At 40.5% G+C, this 19463-nt stretch overlaps 1 protein-coding gene across 1 annotated transcript in view; it reads left to right on the forward strand.

The window, feature by feature from the left end:
* Positions 1 to 1327: 1327 nt before the first annotated feature.
* Positions 1328 to 19463, forward strand: part of ush2a (Usher syndrome 2A (autosomal recessive, mild)) — a gene marked incomplete at both ends in the record, with an annotated part of 216414 nt that continues 198278 nt past the window's right edge. The window contains 5 exons of the mRNA XM_083919953.1: positions 1328 to 1365; positions 1667 to 1694; positions 2200 to 2414; positions 2535 to 2729; positions 5993 to 6161. Of these exons, the coding sequence (XP_083776079.1) occupies positions 1328 to 1365; positions 1667 to 1694; positions 2200 to 2414; positions 2535 to 2729; positions 5993 to 6161 (645 nt within the window). The remainder of the gene's footprint in view (positions 1366 to 1666; positions 1695 to 2199; positions 2415 to 2534; positions 2730 to 5992; positions 6162 to 19463) is intronic.

Raw genomic sequence — 19463 nt, forward strand, 5'->3', positions numbered from 1 at the left:
TCGTTACTTTGCGCCCAAATATCCTGCCGCCTCGAGCGCTGCTGGCCAGATGGCAGCTCGCGCTAATCTACTTATAACCGCGTGTTCTGAATGAGAGGGGGACGACAGAGAGAAAAAAACAGAGCAGCTCTGACAAGTTCAGCTGCACTGTCATTCAGGTTTTCTGTCGAAGTGGGGGGGCTACAAAAACGACGGACAAAAAAACTCAAGTCATGTGAGAGGACTATTTTTTCTACTGGAGCGGCGTCTACTATGGCTGACAGACAGGTGTGTTTACAAATACAGGTAGTTCGCTTTGTTTTGTGCGACTCATGTCGGAGCAACATGTTGAATGTGAGTTGTTGACGCTGCACTTGTGAGAGCTCTGTGCTGGGAATGCACACCGACAGGTAACCACGAAAAGCCACCATATATTTTCACAATATCTGCATAAATTCACACGTTTGTACGGCATATAGGCTATAGTACCCGTTGCTGGATACACTGTGAGCTATTCTATTTTCCAGTGCACATTGTAGGCAAGAGTGCCCAAGTAATTCAGCACTAGAGATGAATGCACTGCTGTCCTCTTTTGTGTGTCAAAATGTGAAATTGAAGCTGATAAGTATTGTAATGAAGAGAGCTTTGGCCTAAGCCTCAATTTCCAACAAACTTATTTGTAAGCCGTTCAGTTGGATAAAAACCTGGAGGCCAGATGCCAGAGGAAAAATGGCATGTTTAATTCAATGGAAAATGAAGAAAAGGGAAAAGCAATGTAGCAGTATCCGTTGAGCTGTGCCTCCATCAAGCTGTACATGATAGTGTAGGCTTTGGCTAGGGAATAGCCTGCATGGCATTTCACTCTCCTCAGATTTGTCTCATGTTGGATTTTGGTCTGACCACGTCTCTCTTTCCTTCTCTCTTTTTCCCTCTCTAGATTGTGAAATCCTACCTATCATGTGACGACTTTGGTTGTGGTTTGTGTGTGGGTGTGGGTGTGTGCGGGGGACAGAGACAGTGTAACAGAGAGCTAAGCTTTGTAGCCTCACCCTTCGGGCACTGGCTTGTAAAAAATGTCCCTGTAACCCTGGGACCATGAAACCATGACAGTCATCACTTATTTAAGCGCGGCTGGAAGGCTTCCAAAAGAAATCCCGGTTCTTGAACATTCCACTGGCCTCGGGAAAGTTGCAGAACCCGTGTCTGAGATTCTAGAACCCTGGACCATGCTGGACCCCTCGGAGAACCCGCCTGCAGGATCTTGCGGGGTCAAAGGCCAGAGATGGATGCAACCGAGAGACAACGAGGGAGGAGCAAAAGGAGAAATGACAGAAAGGAAGAAACAAACATGGGGCAGAGGAGTCGACAGAGAGAGGATGGAGAGAGGTAGGACAGAGGAGCAGTGTAACTTAAGGAATCAAAACAACAAGGAAGTAAGAAAATACCTAAAAAGTGGTTGGAAACGCGTGAAAGGAAAGGACACGCGCAGGACAGAGGGGTCTGGGATTCTGTCAGCTGCAGAAAAGGAAGGTGAAATCAAGCAAACGGAGAAAAGGATGGGAAAAAGAAAGATGTGGCTTGTTTTTCCGTGGCCATTTCCCCTGAAAAACATCACTGAAAGAGGGGAAAATGCGATGAAAGGGACCAGGTGGCATTATAATTTCCTCTGGTTTACTGTCCTCTTAAGCGTGTGTCCAAAACCTGCTTCGTCACAGGTAAGAGGAGCTTTTGTAATCCAAAATCTGCAGTAGCAATTGTTAACAATGTCATGTATGTGAATTATTTAATGCCTGTCAAATAGGCCTCTTTCACAGATCAGGTGTTACTAATAACATTAATGATGGCTCTGTTGTATTCAAGTATTCCATTATGTCATGAAAGTGATAGTGAGCCAGCACACACAATACCAGGGCCCTGAAAATACAGTAGCATTCTGCATTCAGCATCAATTTATTGATGTTTTATATCAAATACATTGTCCAAATACATTTTTAATGTACTGTACACATTTGATATGTGTGATGGTAAGATATTTGCCTGCATAATTGGTTATTTTATATCGTAACCTTGTTCTATAACCATTCCAATTGCTATAATGGCATTGTAGGTCAATTTTGTATCCAAATGTCTCAGGTTGCTGCCTCCACAAATAAGCAAAAGTTGTTAAGAGACCATGGTTGAATAGCATGATACTAATTGTTTAATCGTCTTAATTTTTAGGGACATTTCCCACGAATGGAGAACATTGCTGCCTTCAAACCGGTATCCACCTCTCCGGCTCGTTCCACCTGTGGCGTTCCAGAGCGGAGCAGCTACTGTCAGTCAGCATCCTCCCAGACTGATCTGATGACATGTCATCAGGCCTTCTGTGTCCAGGAGTGTCCTTATAGATCCTCCACACCCCCGTATGCCCCACTGCTAATGCCTGCACACAGGTATGTACTGAAGATCAAATTCATCATTATGTTATTAAGGTATTTTAGATTACCTGAGTCTGATCTTACAGTTCATTCAAAATAAAAAAGAGAGAAAACATTTAAACTTTATTCTACCAGGGGCACCTGTGCAACCGAAGACAGCAATGCCACTCGTACTGGAAGCACTACAGAAGGGCTTTCCGGTGGATCCAGCAGTGTGCTGTTTCGGCCAGTCCAGGATGGATGTCTGGTCTCTCCCCCCGCACAGAAACTAGGAGCGTTGGGTTCTCTTACTCTGGCAGTTTGGATTAAAATCAGCTCTACTGGAGAGATGTGAGTTTAAAATTCATAATTTCTAAGAAAAATAATAAGTGTTGCATAGTTTGATACTCTATAAGGCTCTCTTTAGAAGCAGCCATTTGCTGCTGCTGAGTTTTGAATTAAATTTACTTCCAGTGTCTTCTTACAGTACACACAGTTACTGTGAATTACAAAATATATAGATTGATCATCATTATTACCATGTTTCATGTGTGTATGACAGTTAGTGCAGTAACTTAAGTTTAAACGTTTTTGAAAAGAAAATGGTGTCAAAGTGATTTTACTCATCACAGTATATGATTCATTGTAAACACTACACAGCTAGAAATGCTTCAGATATGTTGTGAACTTCTATTTCGTTGGAGAGGCATGGCTCAGGTGGTAGAGCAGTCGTGTAGTAATTAAAAGGACATAGAGAGTGTCAGAGTGTCCCTGAGCAAGTCATTGAACCCCTAACCACTCCTGATGAGCAGGTTGGCACCTTACATACTTACATGGCAGTCTCTGCAGTCAGTGTATGAATGTGTATGTGAATGTTAGCATGTCCTGTAAAGCGCTTTGAGTGGTTGGTAGACTGGGAAAAATGCTGTACAAATGCAGTCTATTTACCATTTGTATTAGACAGCGATAATTTGTTGCGATAACGGATGGATAGATTCTGAAAGATTACTGTTTGTCACAGCCAATAAGAGCAATAATAACATCATGTTACATCTAGCAAGCTTTGTTGATACTTAATTGATAAACGAAGGTAACTGGATGTTCAGTTTTATGAAAAAAAAAGAAATAATAAATTGACAGATCACATTGCCTAGATAGAACACATGCTGTGTCTAGCACGTTTGAGTTCTTTATGTGAGAAGATAATAGTGAAAAGAAACAACAATACTTTAATACAGATAAAGTCGTTTCAAGTTGTTATTGGTATTATGAGGATATGCTGTATATTCAAATCCTTGGAACCTATTAGGCAGAACAAAAATAAAGAGAAATGGGAAGTAATTGTATAATTTGTGTGTCATAAGTATGAGTCACAATTACTGATGTACCGCATCAGAGTAGTCCAACATAATTCTGTGCTACTCATGAAATACAGCCACCTGAAAAGACACTGCTGCTGTGGCGTGTTGTCAAATTTATTTCGTGATATGATATCTTGTGATTTTCAAACGTTGAAAGTGCATGGAAATGCTAGCCCTGTGATTTTGATCTAAGGAGCAATCAGGTCTGGTCAGGTCAGAATCACTATCAGGAAATGTTGGCCAACAACTAGCTGTCATGTCCTACTTAGATATGTTGTGTGACTGCTGGTATGTTAAAGGCAGGGCTGGGATGGTGCAGAGTTACACACACTCAGATCAGCTTGCTGTCACACACACAAAAAGGAGATCAGTTAGCTTTACATGGCAACAACATGTCCTCACACACTTAAAGTTGATTGCTCAAACAACATGGGATGCTTTTTCATTGAACTAAAAATAGGCTCAACATACGTGATGTCTTTGTTTCTTTGTGCTGGTTGAGTATTTGTCAGTGAAATGTAGTCAGCAAAAGAGTATTCTGCTGATTTTACCGTCACACTTCTACAACATTGTTGGACTCATGATGGACATTTAAGACGTTTTTAAAAGGATCAAAATTGATTCAAAAGACCCTGAGATATAATTTTTTTAATTCCTCACATAATTCTTCATTGTCAAAACCTGGGGCCTACATTACCCACAATGCAACTTAGCCAACGACAGTTTGGCCAGAGATTGGGGTGTGTTATGTTAGTAGTAGTAGTAGTAGTTGTGTAGTAGTGCTAGTACTAGTACGTATACACTGTGTATATAGACACTAGACAGGTTTCACATGTATTCTAGTAACTCATTTGATGTTCAGTATAAATGTTGCTGTCAGTTAAATTTAAATCTGAGAAGGAAAGTCATACGGAGATCAAATCATTCCTTTACTACAAATGTCAGGCTGTGATTTTGTTTGTCAAGTTGTCTGTCTGGGGATTCAGATGACAGACAAGTCTTGTTGTCTTGGTTTGCCGAACATGACACCTGAATGGCTGAATGCATCTGAATGGAAGTAATATATCTCCCCTCTCACTCTCCCTCTCTCTTTCTGTTGCTGTCATTGGCATCAGTCTTTTGTTGTAGAGAGGATCATGGCAGCCATCAAAGAAGCCAGATGAAAGGAGGTCTCTATCCTCACCTCTGTCCATCTCTCCTCACCCCTTTCTCTTTGTCTCTCCCTCTCTGTGATTTCACATCCCTTCCCTCATCTGAACAATGAACAGAGCCAGCCACCTGTTTGTACAAATTGTAGTTTTTACTATTCTGTAGTTTCACTTCCAGAAGCTAATTATGAAGTTATGTTTAAATTGTTTGAGGATTATCATTTTAATATATATATATATATATTTAGTTTTAGTTTGATTACATGCACTTGCCTTGTCCTACGTGGACGATATTGGGTAAAAATGCATGGCACAATCCCCACAGACAATGGAAAGCCATATCTGTTGTTGTGCTTTATTTGAAAGACAAAAAAGCTTGACGTTTTCCAAACATCACCTTACTTTACCCTGGAAACATATTGAATAACTTAAAGCTGAAACAGATAAGCCAACAAAAAATGTGTTTCAGTCCAGTAACTCAGTTCTTCAGTTGTATGGAACCAACTTGTAACTTTCTTTGTGCACTTATTATCTCTGTCTGTCTTAGCTCTTTGTCTCTCCATACAGAAACACACACACACACACACACACACACACACACACACACACACACACACACACACACACACACACACACACACACACACACACACACACACACACACACACACACACACACACACACACACACACATGCAGACATGCAGACATACATACATATGGTCCCTTTCTCATACATTCATCTATCTGTGATTTATAGGGTATGTGGCTCCGGGTTCATAAAAGTCATGATTTCCCATAAAATGTCAGTGATGGTGGTTAATATGACACGGAAATGGTGTGTGTGTATGTGTGTCTGTGTCTGCACCCAGTGTAGCAGCTCAAACCTAGCAGTCATGTAAAATATTGATATTCCATGTGTAAATGTCAAAATGAGAGACTGTGTGAATGTGTGTAGTGGTGCTCGACGCCATGAGTCCACTCTTCCCTCTTCCTTCCTTCTGAGTTAAGTTCTAACAACTTATCCCTGCCAGATATTCAAATAGACTGTCTGTTGCTGCTGAGATAATTGCATTGCACATATTTGTGTTTTTGTTTCCCTTAGGATGCTGCTGGAGAAGGGCTCAGGGGAGCGGCTGTTTTTTTCTGTGACAGTGTCCCAGCAGGTGGTCACCCTGCGGTATGGTCAGTCCAGGAGTCAGACTCCTCTGAGCGTCAGCTTCAGAACAGAAGGGAGGCTTACACTGGAAAGGTGGACGCACCTTGTTTTTCAGGTAACAAATGTCAAGGGTTTTAGGATCTTGATGGTGGCATGAGAGACAACTGCCCTGTTAAACATGCAATAGTCGATCGATATGAGAGGCACATGTTTATGAGCAGCATGTATGTTTATGTGCATCCATAGGTGAGTTTGCAGATGGCATAAGGGTCATGAAAGCAGAATGGTCTGTTTTTATCATAGACATACTGTTTCACTATCTTCCTCACTGTCTATATTTCTCTTTTATTCTCTGGCCATCTTTTTCTCTTCCTCTCTGCAAGCCTTTGGTAATTACACTGGCAAACATCTGCTTTGGCACAGCTGCTGGGGTCAGGGGCACACATATTACATCAGACACACATAAACGGACAGACTAAACCTCCTACTTTCAACACAACATTTCAAAACTTCAAAACTCCTGGAGCTCTTTGGATTTTAATTATTTTATTTAACCATTTTTAGTTTGTGTTTTTCTGTGGTTTACTGTGTAAAACAGATACATTGATGTTGTTTTTACAGTATAAAGGGTTGTTGTCATTCAGTTGCTTGGATATGTTTCTAATGTGTTTTTCTGGAAAGCACTATGTTGTTATTCAGGTGTTGTTCTGGTACGCTGGAGATCCTGTTTTTGATATACTCAGTTTCTGTATCAAAATGTGAATATGGTAAATGAATACTTGTTTACATATTAGATTGTTTTACAGATAAACTTTGCATTTTTTTCGCCTTATCATGGAGAACCTTGTTGCATGTTTGAAGGCTAAATACAATGATGATTGTAGGGTAAAGGAAGCAATATGTAAAACAAGAACAAAACTTAACATGTAACATTATCATAGAGCCATGGAAATAGGAAATTACCGTGCTTTATCAATCTGTGGAAGATTTAAATTTCTTAATTTTAGTATGCAATATAACAATGTATACAATTATTTTCTCTCTTTGGTCTTTTCTCTATGCCTCTATTTCTCCAGAACCAATTGACCAAAGTGGTTCATGAACTAGAAATTCTAGCAAGCATCAGAAGTTAGAAATACAAGGCTGCCAGGGACAAAAAAGGCTTTCATAAGCTCTGATCATTCTGAAATGGCAGCTAGTGAAGTGGAGAGTCTTGAGGCCCCGTGTGTGTGTGTGTGTGTGTGTGTGTGTGTGTGTGTGTGTGTGTGTGTGTGTGTGTGTGTGTGTGTGTGTGTGTGTGTGTGTGTGTGTGTGTGTGTGTGTGTGTGTGTGTGTGTGTGTGTGTGTGTGTGTGTGTGTGTGTGTGTGTGTGTGTGTGTGTGTGTGTGTGTGTGTGTGTGTGTGTGTGTGTGTGTGTGTGTGTGTGTGTGTGTGTGTATATATGTGTGTGTGTGTGTGTGTGTGTGTGTGTGTGTGCGCGTGTGTGTGTGTTTCCTGGTCTCCTGTTGAAGAATATCGTTTTACAGATTACTCCGTTGGACAATCTTTCTCTTTCAGCATCTCTGAACAACACCAGGGCTACTTGGGGAGAAAACTTGGTCACCATGACAAGCCTTATCACTATACATTCTTTTACAAGTTGTTTGTATATCAACTTTTTATCTACATAATCATTTAGGCCCAGAGTTTTATTTGACCTGGCATGAGTTTTTGTCGGCCTAATTACATTTTGTCTGCAACACATTTTGATAAAATCTTTTAGTACCCCTCTCTGATACTTATTGTGCTGACACACTTTGATAATGACATTGTATATCATGAATTCTCAAAAATAAAATCAATGTATTCAAATAGTAAAACATAATACAACTCAGCTGAACAATTTGATATAATCTACATGTACTATTTCATGTGGTTGTAAGAAGTTTCTGTGGTAAATTACAAAAAGACAAAAATGTTGCATGTGGATTTTTTAAAGTTATGTGCACCAGTTGGGTGTTTGCCACACCCACATCTTTTCATAGCAACATACAGCTCTGCATATTGATGGATTAGCTCTCCTTTATTGTGCTTCTAGTGTTGAGCAGCTGTTTATGTACCAGAGTGTGTTACAGCACATCACTCCCTTTTGAACCATAACTCATCATTTTGACACAGTGTCAATGGCTGCTGTGAACTCTGTTCTAAAAATGTGAAAACCAGCCAGCGGCGGTCAAATGTGAATCAGGATTATGTTACCATATTACCTAGTTCTCATAAAGTGTTTTCAGAAACATTTTAGTGTACTGTTTAGGTGTAAAATGAGAATATTTGTTACCAAGTAGAAACAAAACCAGCCCCCGCATACCTTCGGACCAGCTGAGCAACCTTTCTCATTTTAATGCTAAACGGTTGCAAATAGATTTGAAAGTATGAAGTAATTTTTCTATTCCATTTTCTTGATTATAAGTCATTGTCCAAATAACGTTTCCTCAAATTACTTTTGACAGAGAGATGTGGTGTGCCAAAAGTAGGTAGATAAAGGAATGTGCTTATACAGTATATCAACTGCAGTTTGATTAAAACTCAAAACTTGTAGGGTTAGCCAGAAATAAGGAAGTCACAGTATACATGTTGACCAATGCTTTGAATTATCGTGCCCGGACATAAAATCTAACTTGACAGTTTAGCTTACTGTCTTGCTGACTGGTGTTGATTCCTGGTACAGTAATTTTGCAGTCCAATGTGTCGTTGGCTAAATGTAGCTTTGCGTGTGTGTGTGTGTGTGTGTGTGTGTGTGTGTGTGTGTGTGTGTGTGTGTGTGTGTGTGTGTGTGTGTGTGTGTGTGTGTGTGTGTGTGTGTGTGTGTGTGTGTGTGTGTGTGTGTGTGTGTGTGTGTGTGTGTGTGTGTGTGTGTGTGTGTGTGTGTGTGTGTGTGTGTGTGTGTGTGTGTGTGTGTGTGACAAAGGAAAATATAAGGCTTGCAGGTATTTTGCTAAAAATGTGTTGCATTGGTGTGGCTTGGAGGTGTGTTGAAACTTTGTCCGTGTATTCTTGTGAATCAGTCAGCCTTTCGTTTAATGGAATGGTGATGTGATCTGTTTTGACCATTCAGAACAATAACATAATTATCCTTGACACTCAACACCATTCGCATACTCCCATTCAAGTGCACACAGATATACACACATACACACACACACACACACACACACACACACACACACACACACACACACACACACACACACACACACACACACACACACACACACACACACACACACACACACACACACTCACAGATGCACACTCGTACACTCACAGTTCAGCAGTAATTTGTAACAGACATGTCAGCCACAATACAGACATTACCCTATGAAGGAGCTGGGTAATTTAGAAACCGCAAGCATGCATGAACGCTGACACACACGCACACGCACACACACACACACACACACACACACACACACACACACACACACACACACACACACACACACACACACACACACACACACACACCAGTCATCTGTCAGTTCTAAAAGATCAAAACACCAAAAAAGACAGTCAAAAGGAATACGGGTTTCCAAGTGCCAGGAGCAATTCACACACATTGACACACATGCACACACACACACGCACACGGTGCCAGGAGCAAGGTGCTGTAGGGATGCTGGTGCTCCCTAGGTAGTTGTCTTATCTGATTATGGTAACGATGTTGAGAATAGTGGAGGAAAAGGTAGCCTGGGGGAGGGAGGGACTGAGAGAGGAGAGGATATGGTGAGGGAGGTAGCTCAGTTTTGTTAAGCGATGGTTACCAAGTCTGTTTACTATGAGAATCAGTTTCCTGTACATTTCTGCTAAATATATTACTAATTAGTAGCTCTCATTGTGAAAATTACTTCTACTACAGCTGTGGATGAAGGAGGGGTAGATATAACTGGTGTTACAGAGGCTGATGCTATGTGTGTAATCAACATAACTTGTTCTCTTGGTGTGTTTTTTTTTATTATTGCATGAATTAGTCCTGCATAACACAATGGAAAGTGTTTGGGTAGGAGTGCATGCAGTCTGTGTGTCCTGTCCAGAGCCTCTTCACATTAAGACAAGTAGGTGGGATAGTCATCACATACCCACATCAGGAACACCACACCCAGTGTAGCAGTGTGGACCAGGGCCAATGGTAGGCTATGTTAAGATTACAGATTTACCGGCTGTTATCACCAGTTCAGCACCATGGAAATAGTTACTACTACTTACTTATTATTTAAATGTTCACCTGATTTGTTGTTAAATAACGAATCTGATGTAAATGTATACTCTTGAGAGGAACAGGCTTACTTTTGTAGTGGGAGTGATTGAGCTTATAAGCAAGTGAGAGAATAAATTAGTGACAGTTACAGAAAGAGACTTAGTTGTACATCATCAGGTCTTATTACAACTTTTTAAGTCAACTTCAAGATATTTCCTTTTTGTGTATAGCTCTCATTCTAATGTCTTGCACTTTGTGCTGTTGTAATATTATAGTGAAAAGGGAAGAAACAGAATAAATATAAAAAAAAATGAGAGTTGAAGATGGCAAATAGAGACGGAAAAAGACTGAAAGTAGAGTACTATCTTTTGGAGTACCAGTGATTGACTGTGTGCCTGGAGGATCCCCAGAGGGGTCCGTCTGTTAGTGCCTGAGCAAATCAGCATTATCGGATGAGGCAGTGGCAGGGACAACCAGTCACACCAGTCCCATCAAGACCCAACACGGCAGCATGAATGTTTAACACTTGTGCGTATGCACATGTACCCACACACCTTTTCTTTTTCTCTCCACTAAGGACACACATGGACACACTAGTAGTGATTATGTATTGCTCTCACACAGCACCACACACACATTAGCTGTTGCAAGAAAAGAGAGGAGAAGCAAAATCTTTAAGAAAATATTTTCTTTTAAAAGTAAGTGGGTTAGTGTATTGAGTGTCTTAGTGCACTAAGGGCGAGTCAAGATTGCAGAGACACACACAGATCCATCTATATATTTATTGGAAGGAGTTGTTCCTATCTAATCTGCAATTTGTTCTCTAGACCCTGACAGCTCATCTGCTTCACTTCTCTCAGACAGTTTGGCTGCTAAAACTTCTACTGAATGCCATAATAAGCCTAATGAATGTTTTCATGCACAATTACACTGGAAGACTGGCCTGTGTGCATGTCTGTATAAGGATTGGTCTGGTCTGGCAGAAGGCAACTAATTTGAACCGACTGATCCGACACTACCACAGTCTTTCCATCTTTTTCTTCCTTTCTTGTATAGATGCATGTGCACGTGCCTCATCACCCCACTCTATCTGAGACTGGTTTTGTCTTTCATTCTCCTTCTTGCGCCTTCCTCTTCTCTTCCTTTGGTGTGTTCTGTTCTTTCCCCCTCTACCTTCACCTTTCTTACTTCTCCTGACCTCTTCTTCTGTGTTTGCTGTTTACAGTAGCTCCTGTTTTGGTGCTGTTGCCTGTTTAATATCCAGTTGTGCTTTACCTCTATGTATATTTTTATTTCAATATTTGAACCTTTCAAGTAGAAATGACAGTCAGGCTGGGACTGACTGCATCTTTAAGGTGGGTGTAAGTATTTGCTTAATATAATAAAGTAACATGGAAATTTGACAAGAAATTAATATAAAAACACATTAAGAAATGCAAATGACTTATGATACAGTATATGCAGTAACTGAAGCTGAGCTTAATAGAAGTGTTTACTTTTGTTAGTGTTTGCACTCGTGCAGACTCACTAGACACCCTTTTACCTACATATCCCCATGCTTTTCTGTGTCTCAACTAGAGTGACAGAGACAGATGGAAAGTTAATGTGTTTACACATATGCATATGTGTTTGTTCATAGAGACACTTTTTGTGCATGCTTCTATATGCTCTGTGTGTGTGTGTGTGTGTGTGTGTGTGTGTGTGTGTGTGTGTGTGTGTGTGTGTGTGTTTGTGTGTATGTGTGCACTCAATAGAGTAAATGTATGTGTGTGTGTATTTGTAGTTGTGTGCATGTGTGTGAAGGAGAGGCAAGGTTGTTTTGAAGGGGTGAAGCAGACACCTCTATGGTAGCTGGCCCGCTGGCACAGGAGGCAAAAGGGCACGAGACTGGCATCAATTACACAGTGAGTGAGAGAGAGGGAGAGAAAGGTGTGTGTACGTGTAGTGGGGTTAAAGATTTTGAGTGTTAAAATTCATATATTTATTTATTTTACATCAGTGGTCCATGCTAGTGTGCAGTCAGTCCCAGCTTAGTGAGAGCAAGGCACTAACACGTCCAGGGTTAGGGGTTTCATTCCCACTGGAGCCGTGAGATATGAGTGCTAAAAATGTATGCGTCAAGGGTGCTGCAAGGTGCTTTGGATAAAAGGATCCACCAAAGAGCATATGTTATGTTAACCTGCCCTTTCTAGAAATATCCACGCTAAAGTAGAAGTTGCATGGCACAGGTTATTAACCCTATTAACAGCAAAAGAAACCCACAAAAAAAGATCAAGAACATTAGAAAAAGATTGTGCTCAACATCAAACAAATTTTCCTGTCTGGTGGTAGAGTTTTGCACTAACCTGAATCCGACTGGTACTGCTAAATTTGAGACCCTGGTACTTAGTCTTATTTCTCTCCTCTTGCAGTGTGATACAATGTGTGCTCCTCTTTTCTTGAATGCTCTCATGGATGTCTCTCCTTTATTAAATGGGACCGTCTTTGCTTTCTGCACAGAAAGAAAAAATCTTGGAGACTTATGGTCTTTATTAAAAGGTTGGTGTGTCACCCTATAAATGTCCCGCTCTTTTTCTCTCTTTATCTTTTGTCTCTGCTTTTTTTCCTTGAAGATGATTTTGTCTTTCTCCCTTCTCTCTCTCTCTCTCTCTCTCTCTCTCTCTCTCTCTCTCTCTCTCTCTCTCTCTCTCTCTCTCTCTCTCTCTCATTCTCTTTCTCTGTGCCTCATCTATCTCTCATTCTCTCCCCCTCCACCTTCTTTGCCCTTCCCTCTTTCCCTCTCATTCTCTTTCCACACACACTCCCTCTCTCTCCCTCTCCCTCTCCATCTCCCTCGGGACAATTTTCTTTTCTTAAATAAACTGTCATAGCTAGTGTTAAAATATGGGCCTTACATGGGGTGAGCGCGGGAAGGCAAAGGCATGGGGCCCTGGGCTGGTATAAAACATGGATAATATGCTGTGAGAGGTAATTGTATCTTTTAGCGCTGAGATGAGTAGAACAAATGTGTTTCTTCTCCATCCTCTCTCTCTCTCTCTCTCTCTCTCTCTCTCTCTTGCTCTCTCTTCCTCTCTCTCCCCCTCTCTCTACCTCTTCCTATCTCTTCCTTTACACACTGCAGCCGTGCTAATATGATAGAGAGAATATTGGCTGTACATCAGAGCTGCTAACAGTTCATAGTAGGTAAGGGCAAGTATATAAGGGAGAGAGAGGAGTAAAGAGGGAGGGAAAGGCTTGGGGGTGAATAACAAGGAGAGATAACAGGAGAGGGAGAGTAAGAGAAAGAGAGAGGAAGAGAGAGGGAAAGGTGACAATATGCCTTGGGGTGCAAACGTGGAAAGCTGGGGATGCATAAAGTCACATTACACTTTTTGATTTCACTTACTATACTTTGCATTTGGAGGACAGCACACATTTATCTGGGAATATACAACAAGCTGTTAATCAAATTCATCTAAAGGTTAAAATGACCTTAGTCCAATTTTTAGTCTGTCAAGCTGAGATTATCTTAACCTTAACAGGATTTTGGAAAAGGCCCCGGTTCTGTCCTTGAGTTCAAGCTTCATGTACATTTCATATAAATACACTTGAGAAAAACAAGCTCTTCCTTTTTTTTTTTTACTAATACAGTTGTATAATTTAGTTGGCTAATTAGATACATGCTAAGAGTGACCTCTTTGGAGCGTTTGCGTCTGAAGAATGACATCATCACCTGTTATGCCCACATTCGTTACAGAATCAGTGACTTTGGTTACACCAATAGGTAGTGTAAATAAATAACTGCATTAGACATCCATAATAGGAATGTACAAGAACCATTCATTGCCATCAACAACATTATTGAAATAAGTGGGTCCTATATAATCTCCTCGTCTCCTCAACTAGAATTTTGACAGGACACAGATATTACTTGAACTAACATTGTTTCTTTTAATATGACTTGAGCTCATCCTAAAACCATTTAATGACCCTGAATCCTGTTCAAACCCAAAATGTTTTTAAAAGCACTGACTTGTTATTCTCACCAGGACGCCTTCTTCTGCTTCATTCCTGTTGCAGTTTCTTTCTTTGCCCCAATATATTTCATTCTTTCTTATAAAAACCATCTTGCCACATTATCTCTGCATAGCTTTCCTTGTATACTTTCCAAAATATCTCTCTGTCACTCTCTTTTCCATGTATCCTAATTTACTTCTATTAACACTGGTGTCTTTCTCTCTTTCACTAAACACTTCACTCCAACCTTCTTCCATCTTGTCTTCCTTTCTTTTTCTTTTTTCCTTCCTTTCTCATGCTTTTTCTGACTCTTCCCCCTAATGACAGCTTCACTGGCTGCGGAATGAGGTGTGTTATCAGTAAGTGCCACGTCAGTCATAGGGCAACACATCCGGAGGGGAGAGGCTGAGTGGAGGGAGTTTGGTGATGTGGGATGCGTGGAGGCAGAGGCGAGGAGTCAGGGATTAGAGGAGGTTAAAAGGAGAGGAAGAGATAGGTGAGGAAGAGCAGACAAGCATAAGAAGAGAAACAAGAGATGGAAAGGTCTGAGAAAAGAAAAGATGGTTGAGCAGGATGGAGAAGTGGGGATGAAAAGGAGAAATGGGAGAATCGAAGAGAGGAAGTAGGAGAACTGGAACTGAGAATCAGATTAGTGTGCTGATGATGAAAAGTTAAATAAAGTCAATTTTATTGATGAAGCCCAAAATCACAAGGTTGTCTTGAAGGACTTTCCGGTCTGTACATCCAAAGCTTCACATTGCATTTCATAAAAATGTGTGGGTGTTCTTAGACTTGTCACAATAACAAATTCTGCTTGGCGATAAATTGTCCCAGAAATTATTGCGAGAAGCAATAATATTTCCGTATGAGACCGTTTTCAACTGATATAATGATAATGGCATAATAATGCAATAAATGTTTATTTCTAAAGAATATTTAACACTAGAAGTTGAAGACATTTTAAATATCCAAAATAAATAAACAGAACAACCAAAAATGGTAAATAAAATGGACTTTCAGTCTATTTGAACACATTGCCGTGTTGAGTTGCTACTGTTTTGCAACAAATGTGACATACTGGCTCGCTCAGGGGTTGTTCACCGTGGCCATTTGGTTTGAACCTGAAGTGCACGCTCACGACAGCTGTGGCGTTCGGCTTTGAAACCGATTCCATCTTTGTTTTTATACCTCCAAATCTCAACTAGCATGTCCTCTAACTTGCTACTCACAGGGCTCTCATGCTGCACTCTGGGTAACGCCAGGGATCTGCCTCCCCACACAGAGACCGTGCGGCTGACAAGTGACTGACACGACACGTGACAAGGGTTAACTCCTCATTACACTGAGGAAGTGAGAGGGGTCCGTGGAAACGGATCCACCGGAGGGAAAACTCTTGTCTTCCAGTCTCTTTGATAGAGGTACACCAGGAAAACGGAAAAATTTTTATCATGCAATTAATTGATTTATTGATTTATTGATTTATTGATTTATTGATTTATTGATTATTGCGACAGGCCTAGGTGGTTTGGCACAAGTTTAAATGAACATACATGTATGTATTACAGCATGACAGTAATTACTGTAAGCTACTACAGTTTTTCACTTTGGATTGGGTAGGAACAATCGGTTAATTCTTGTTCTTATTTTCTCACTTTTGTTCTATTAAAAAGATGCTTTATAGTTTTTAATTTGTTCTATTGTTTTAGGGCGGTTAAGAAAAATATGGGTGACAGGGAAATAGTATCTTCCTTGAGAAAGGTCACACAGGGACAGCGCAGTATGTGTAAACTGCCGTTTTGCATTCATACACAAACTCATACAGAACATTAAGCTCCTGCATAGAGCCTTGTGCTGCTTGAGCACTTGATAGACTAATCGGACAACAGTAAAATATGTATCTAGAATTGGTTTCCAGTCATCTGAAGTCATCTACTTTGACCTCAAACTGTCACTGGCAGCTAAGATGGCCCTTCTCCACGTATAAATGAAATGTTATTTTAAAGTCTGACACTGTCTGCAACATGTCAGATGTTTGGATAACAGCAGGCTGTTTAGAATAATGAGAATGAGTCAGGTTAATATCCATGTGTTGTGGTTAATCTGCTCTGGAACATAATGATTTGATTAGCTTTTTTCTGGTCAGCAACTGCAGTATGAAAGCTTTCTATCTAAAACCCCTTTACGTTTTGATTATGGCAACAAAGTGTTACTTCAAATACTCAATTTAAGAGCACTAACAGCTTACAGTCTGCTGCAACCAAACTTGTGTGTATAAAAGCTATATGCTTGCGTACATTGCTGACAGTGACCTGCATTTGGAATTTTTGATCGTTCGTTAATAAAATTATTGAAAAATAATATTACTTTCACATATAGAAGTTAGCTGTATTTTTTTACATACCTGAAAATTATGCTGGTGAATCTGTCATGTCTTCCAAATTGTTATGTTTATGTCACTGAGAGATTGGATCAAGTTCAAGTATATACAGATTGTCCTACATTTTACCAAAGTTGATGTAAGCAGGCCATCGGAAATGTGTCATATGTGCATAATTCAGAATTACAGCCTGTGATGTATACGTGGTGTCTGTAGGTATACAGTCAGCTGTTGATTTCTGTTCCATGGTGGTAACTACTTAAAAGTTCAATATTATACTGTTATATTACAGAATTTATTATTGATTAAATATTTTTTTCTATGACTGGAACAGCAAACTTGGGCTAATTTTATTCACATTTCCTCTACCACCTCTTCCTTTTTAGGCCTACAGCTACAAAGTAAGCTTAGAAGAAACACTGCTGTTCACACTGTGTACTGAGCCATGGCTTGGCATGAGTGTGAAAATCGAGAAGAGCTTTACTCAAAATGCCAGTCTACAGATCACTAAAAGCTTTCCACTCAGGGTTTCCCTGGGCTTTTAGAGAGGCTTAGGTGGTAACATTGCCAGTGGGCTGGGCTGTGCACTGGAAAGGCTGCTTGAAACTCTCTTAGAGCACAAAAACTTTTTCAGGAAATTGTTTAATAAGGAAAGGATAATAATGATGCTTTCCTGAGAAGAAGATGTATAAAACACTGTATGCTATGGTACATTTCATTTAATTGTCAGGTGAAACACTTTTAGCACTCCCTATAGGTGACATCCCTACACTACATGGACAGTTATACAGCCATCACTTTTCACAGAATTACAAAAATCTCACAAAATAGCTTTTGCATAATATTATATATATATAAAAATATATATATTATATAAAATTACTGTAACTAGAGACCATCTTGGTATGGGATTACACTGACTCAGATCTTAAATACACATCTTCAAAGTTGCGTGGATGCATCTAGCATAGTTGCCGAGTGTGTGTGTGTGTGTGTGTCTGTGTCTGTGTCTGTGTGTTTGTGTGTGTGGCAAAACCGCCTCACTCTTAGTTCCTACTACAGTAAGTTTCTCCAGGACCACATTTTGCCCTGATAACACACACAGACTCACAGGGTGAAAACAATACCTCCAGCACTGTCACCGCCTGTAAATGCAGTTAGTACCTGTTTTAACATGAGTCGTGCCTTTGTAGGAATGTTGCTGGATGAAACAGCATGCAACCAGGCCTGGTACTAATGGAGCCATGAATGGTGGCAGGGCGCTGCAGGGGTTAGATATAATATCCAAGCAGGCCCACGATTGAACACTGCTGAACCCATTTCTTCTACCATTTTTGACTTCAATGTTAATTTGACAGTTTGCAGGAAAGAAGAGCAAAACAGCCGAAAGAAAATAAAACAAATACAAATAAATAAAGAAATGTCCAGTAGCTTAGATTTGCAAGATTAGTGAATAAAGAGGTATCCCATTTATCTAGATAATTGCAATCCCAATTGTTAAAGGAATAATTTACTTTGACTTTGGTGTTAAAGGGGCACCTTGCACGTTAAAAGATTATTATTGTGCACGTAGATTTAAATAAGTAGATGTACAACACCAGGACACTTAACATAAATGCAGGGTATATACTGCGCAAATTGCACAGATATCAATAATGTGAACACATCATTAACTACGCTTAGTGATCGCTTCTTGTGAGCTCTGTTGTAGCTTAGTATATCTAAAAATGCTGGATGTGATGGTACCTTAAAGTGCTTTAGTTAAAAGCCCTCTCAAAATGCATATCCTCTCTATAAAGGGAAGAGGATAGGTATAGTTTAAAGTAGTCATTTCCTTTCGTCTGGACTTCGTGGACACAGTCCAAATGAGACTAGTTATCAACACTAAAGAATTCTTTAACTCCTTTTCCTTTTTTCACCCTCCGTTCTCAAAGAGCTCTGAAGTGACTGGCTTAAAGAGACAGAGAGGCAGAGGGAAGGAGGAAGTAAAAATACAGATGGATGGGTAAAGGAAAAAACAGAGGGAAAGTGTTTGTGAAAGCTAACAAAGGGGAGTTGGCTGTGTTTCAAAAGGGCGCGTGGCGGCTAAGGAGGATGAAGCGCTTCAGGATTCATTTACATCAGGCCTGACAACTGCCTCACATCTCCCCAAGAGCCACACAGCTCCGGCTTGGAGATTCCTAAAGAGGGCCCTTCTTCTAGCTCCCTCCTTTACACCCGCTCTCTGACTTTTCTTTTTCTCCCTCCTGTCTCTTTTTTTCTCTTTCCTTTTTTTACTCTTATTCTCTCCTGCACTCTCTTCTGCACTCATGCGCTTGCTAGTCTTCAATCATCCATCATGAAAGCGTCTGTCTGGGCGTCTTAACTATCCTCTGAGAGGCAGACACTTGTCTAGGCCTGCCTTCATCCCCTAAAGGCGTTTTTTTGACTTGGACTTATTTCCCTCCTCACACCTTTTCAACTTCCCTAAAGAGCTGACAACAAGTGAGAGCGACAGGGCAAGATAAACATGAGGTAAAGAGACAGTAAGGAAGATGAGAGGGGGAAGTCGTCGTCTGAGAGGGAAGTGAAAGTAAAGATTGTAATGAAAAATAGAAAGAGAGGTAGCAAATGAAAATGAGGTGGGGAAGCTGAAAAACAGAACAAAAAGGTTAAGAAATCAAATGACCTTGTGAGGAGGAGTAAGGACAAAGCAAGGAGGACCAGAGCAGAAGATAGACGAGAAAGACGAAGGAGGAGAGGGGGACTTTAGTACGACAGGGAGAGTCACGTTTATCAGTAGTCCCACAGGATTTGGAGATGGGGTAAAG

The sequence above is a fragment of the Echiichthys vipera genome (genome assembly GCF_963691815.1).
Source record: "Echiichthys vipera genome assembly, chromosome: 1".
Classification (NCBI taxonomy): Eukaryota; Metazoa; Chordata; class Actinopteri; order Perciformes; family Trachinidae; genus Echiichthys; species Echiichthys vipera.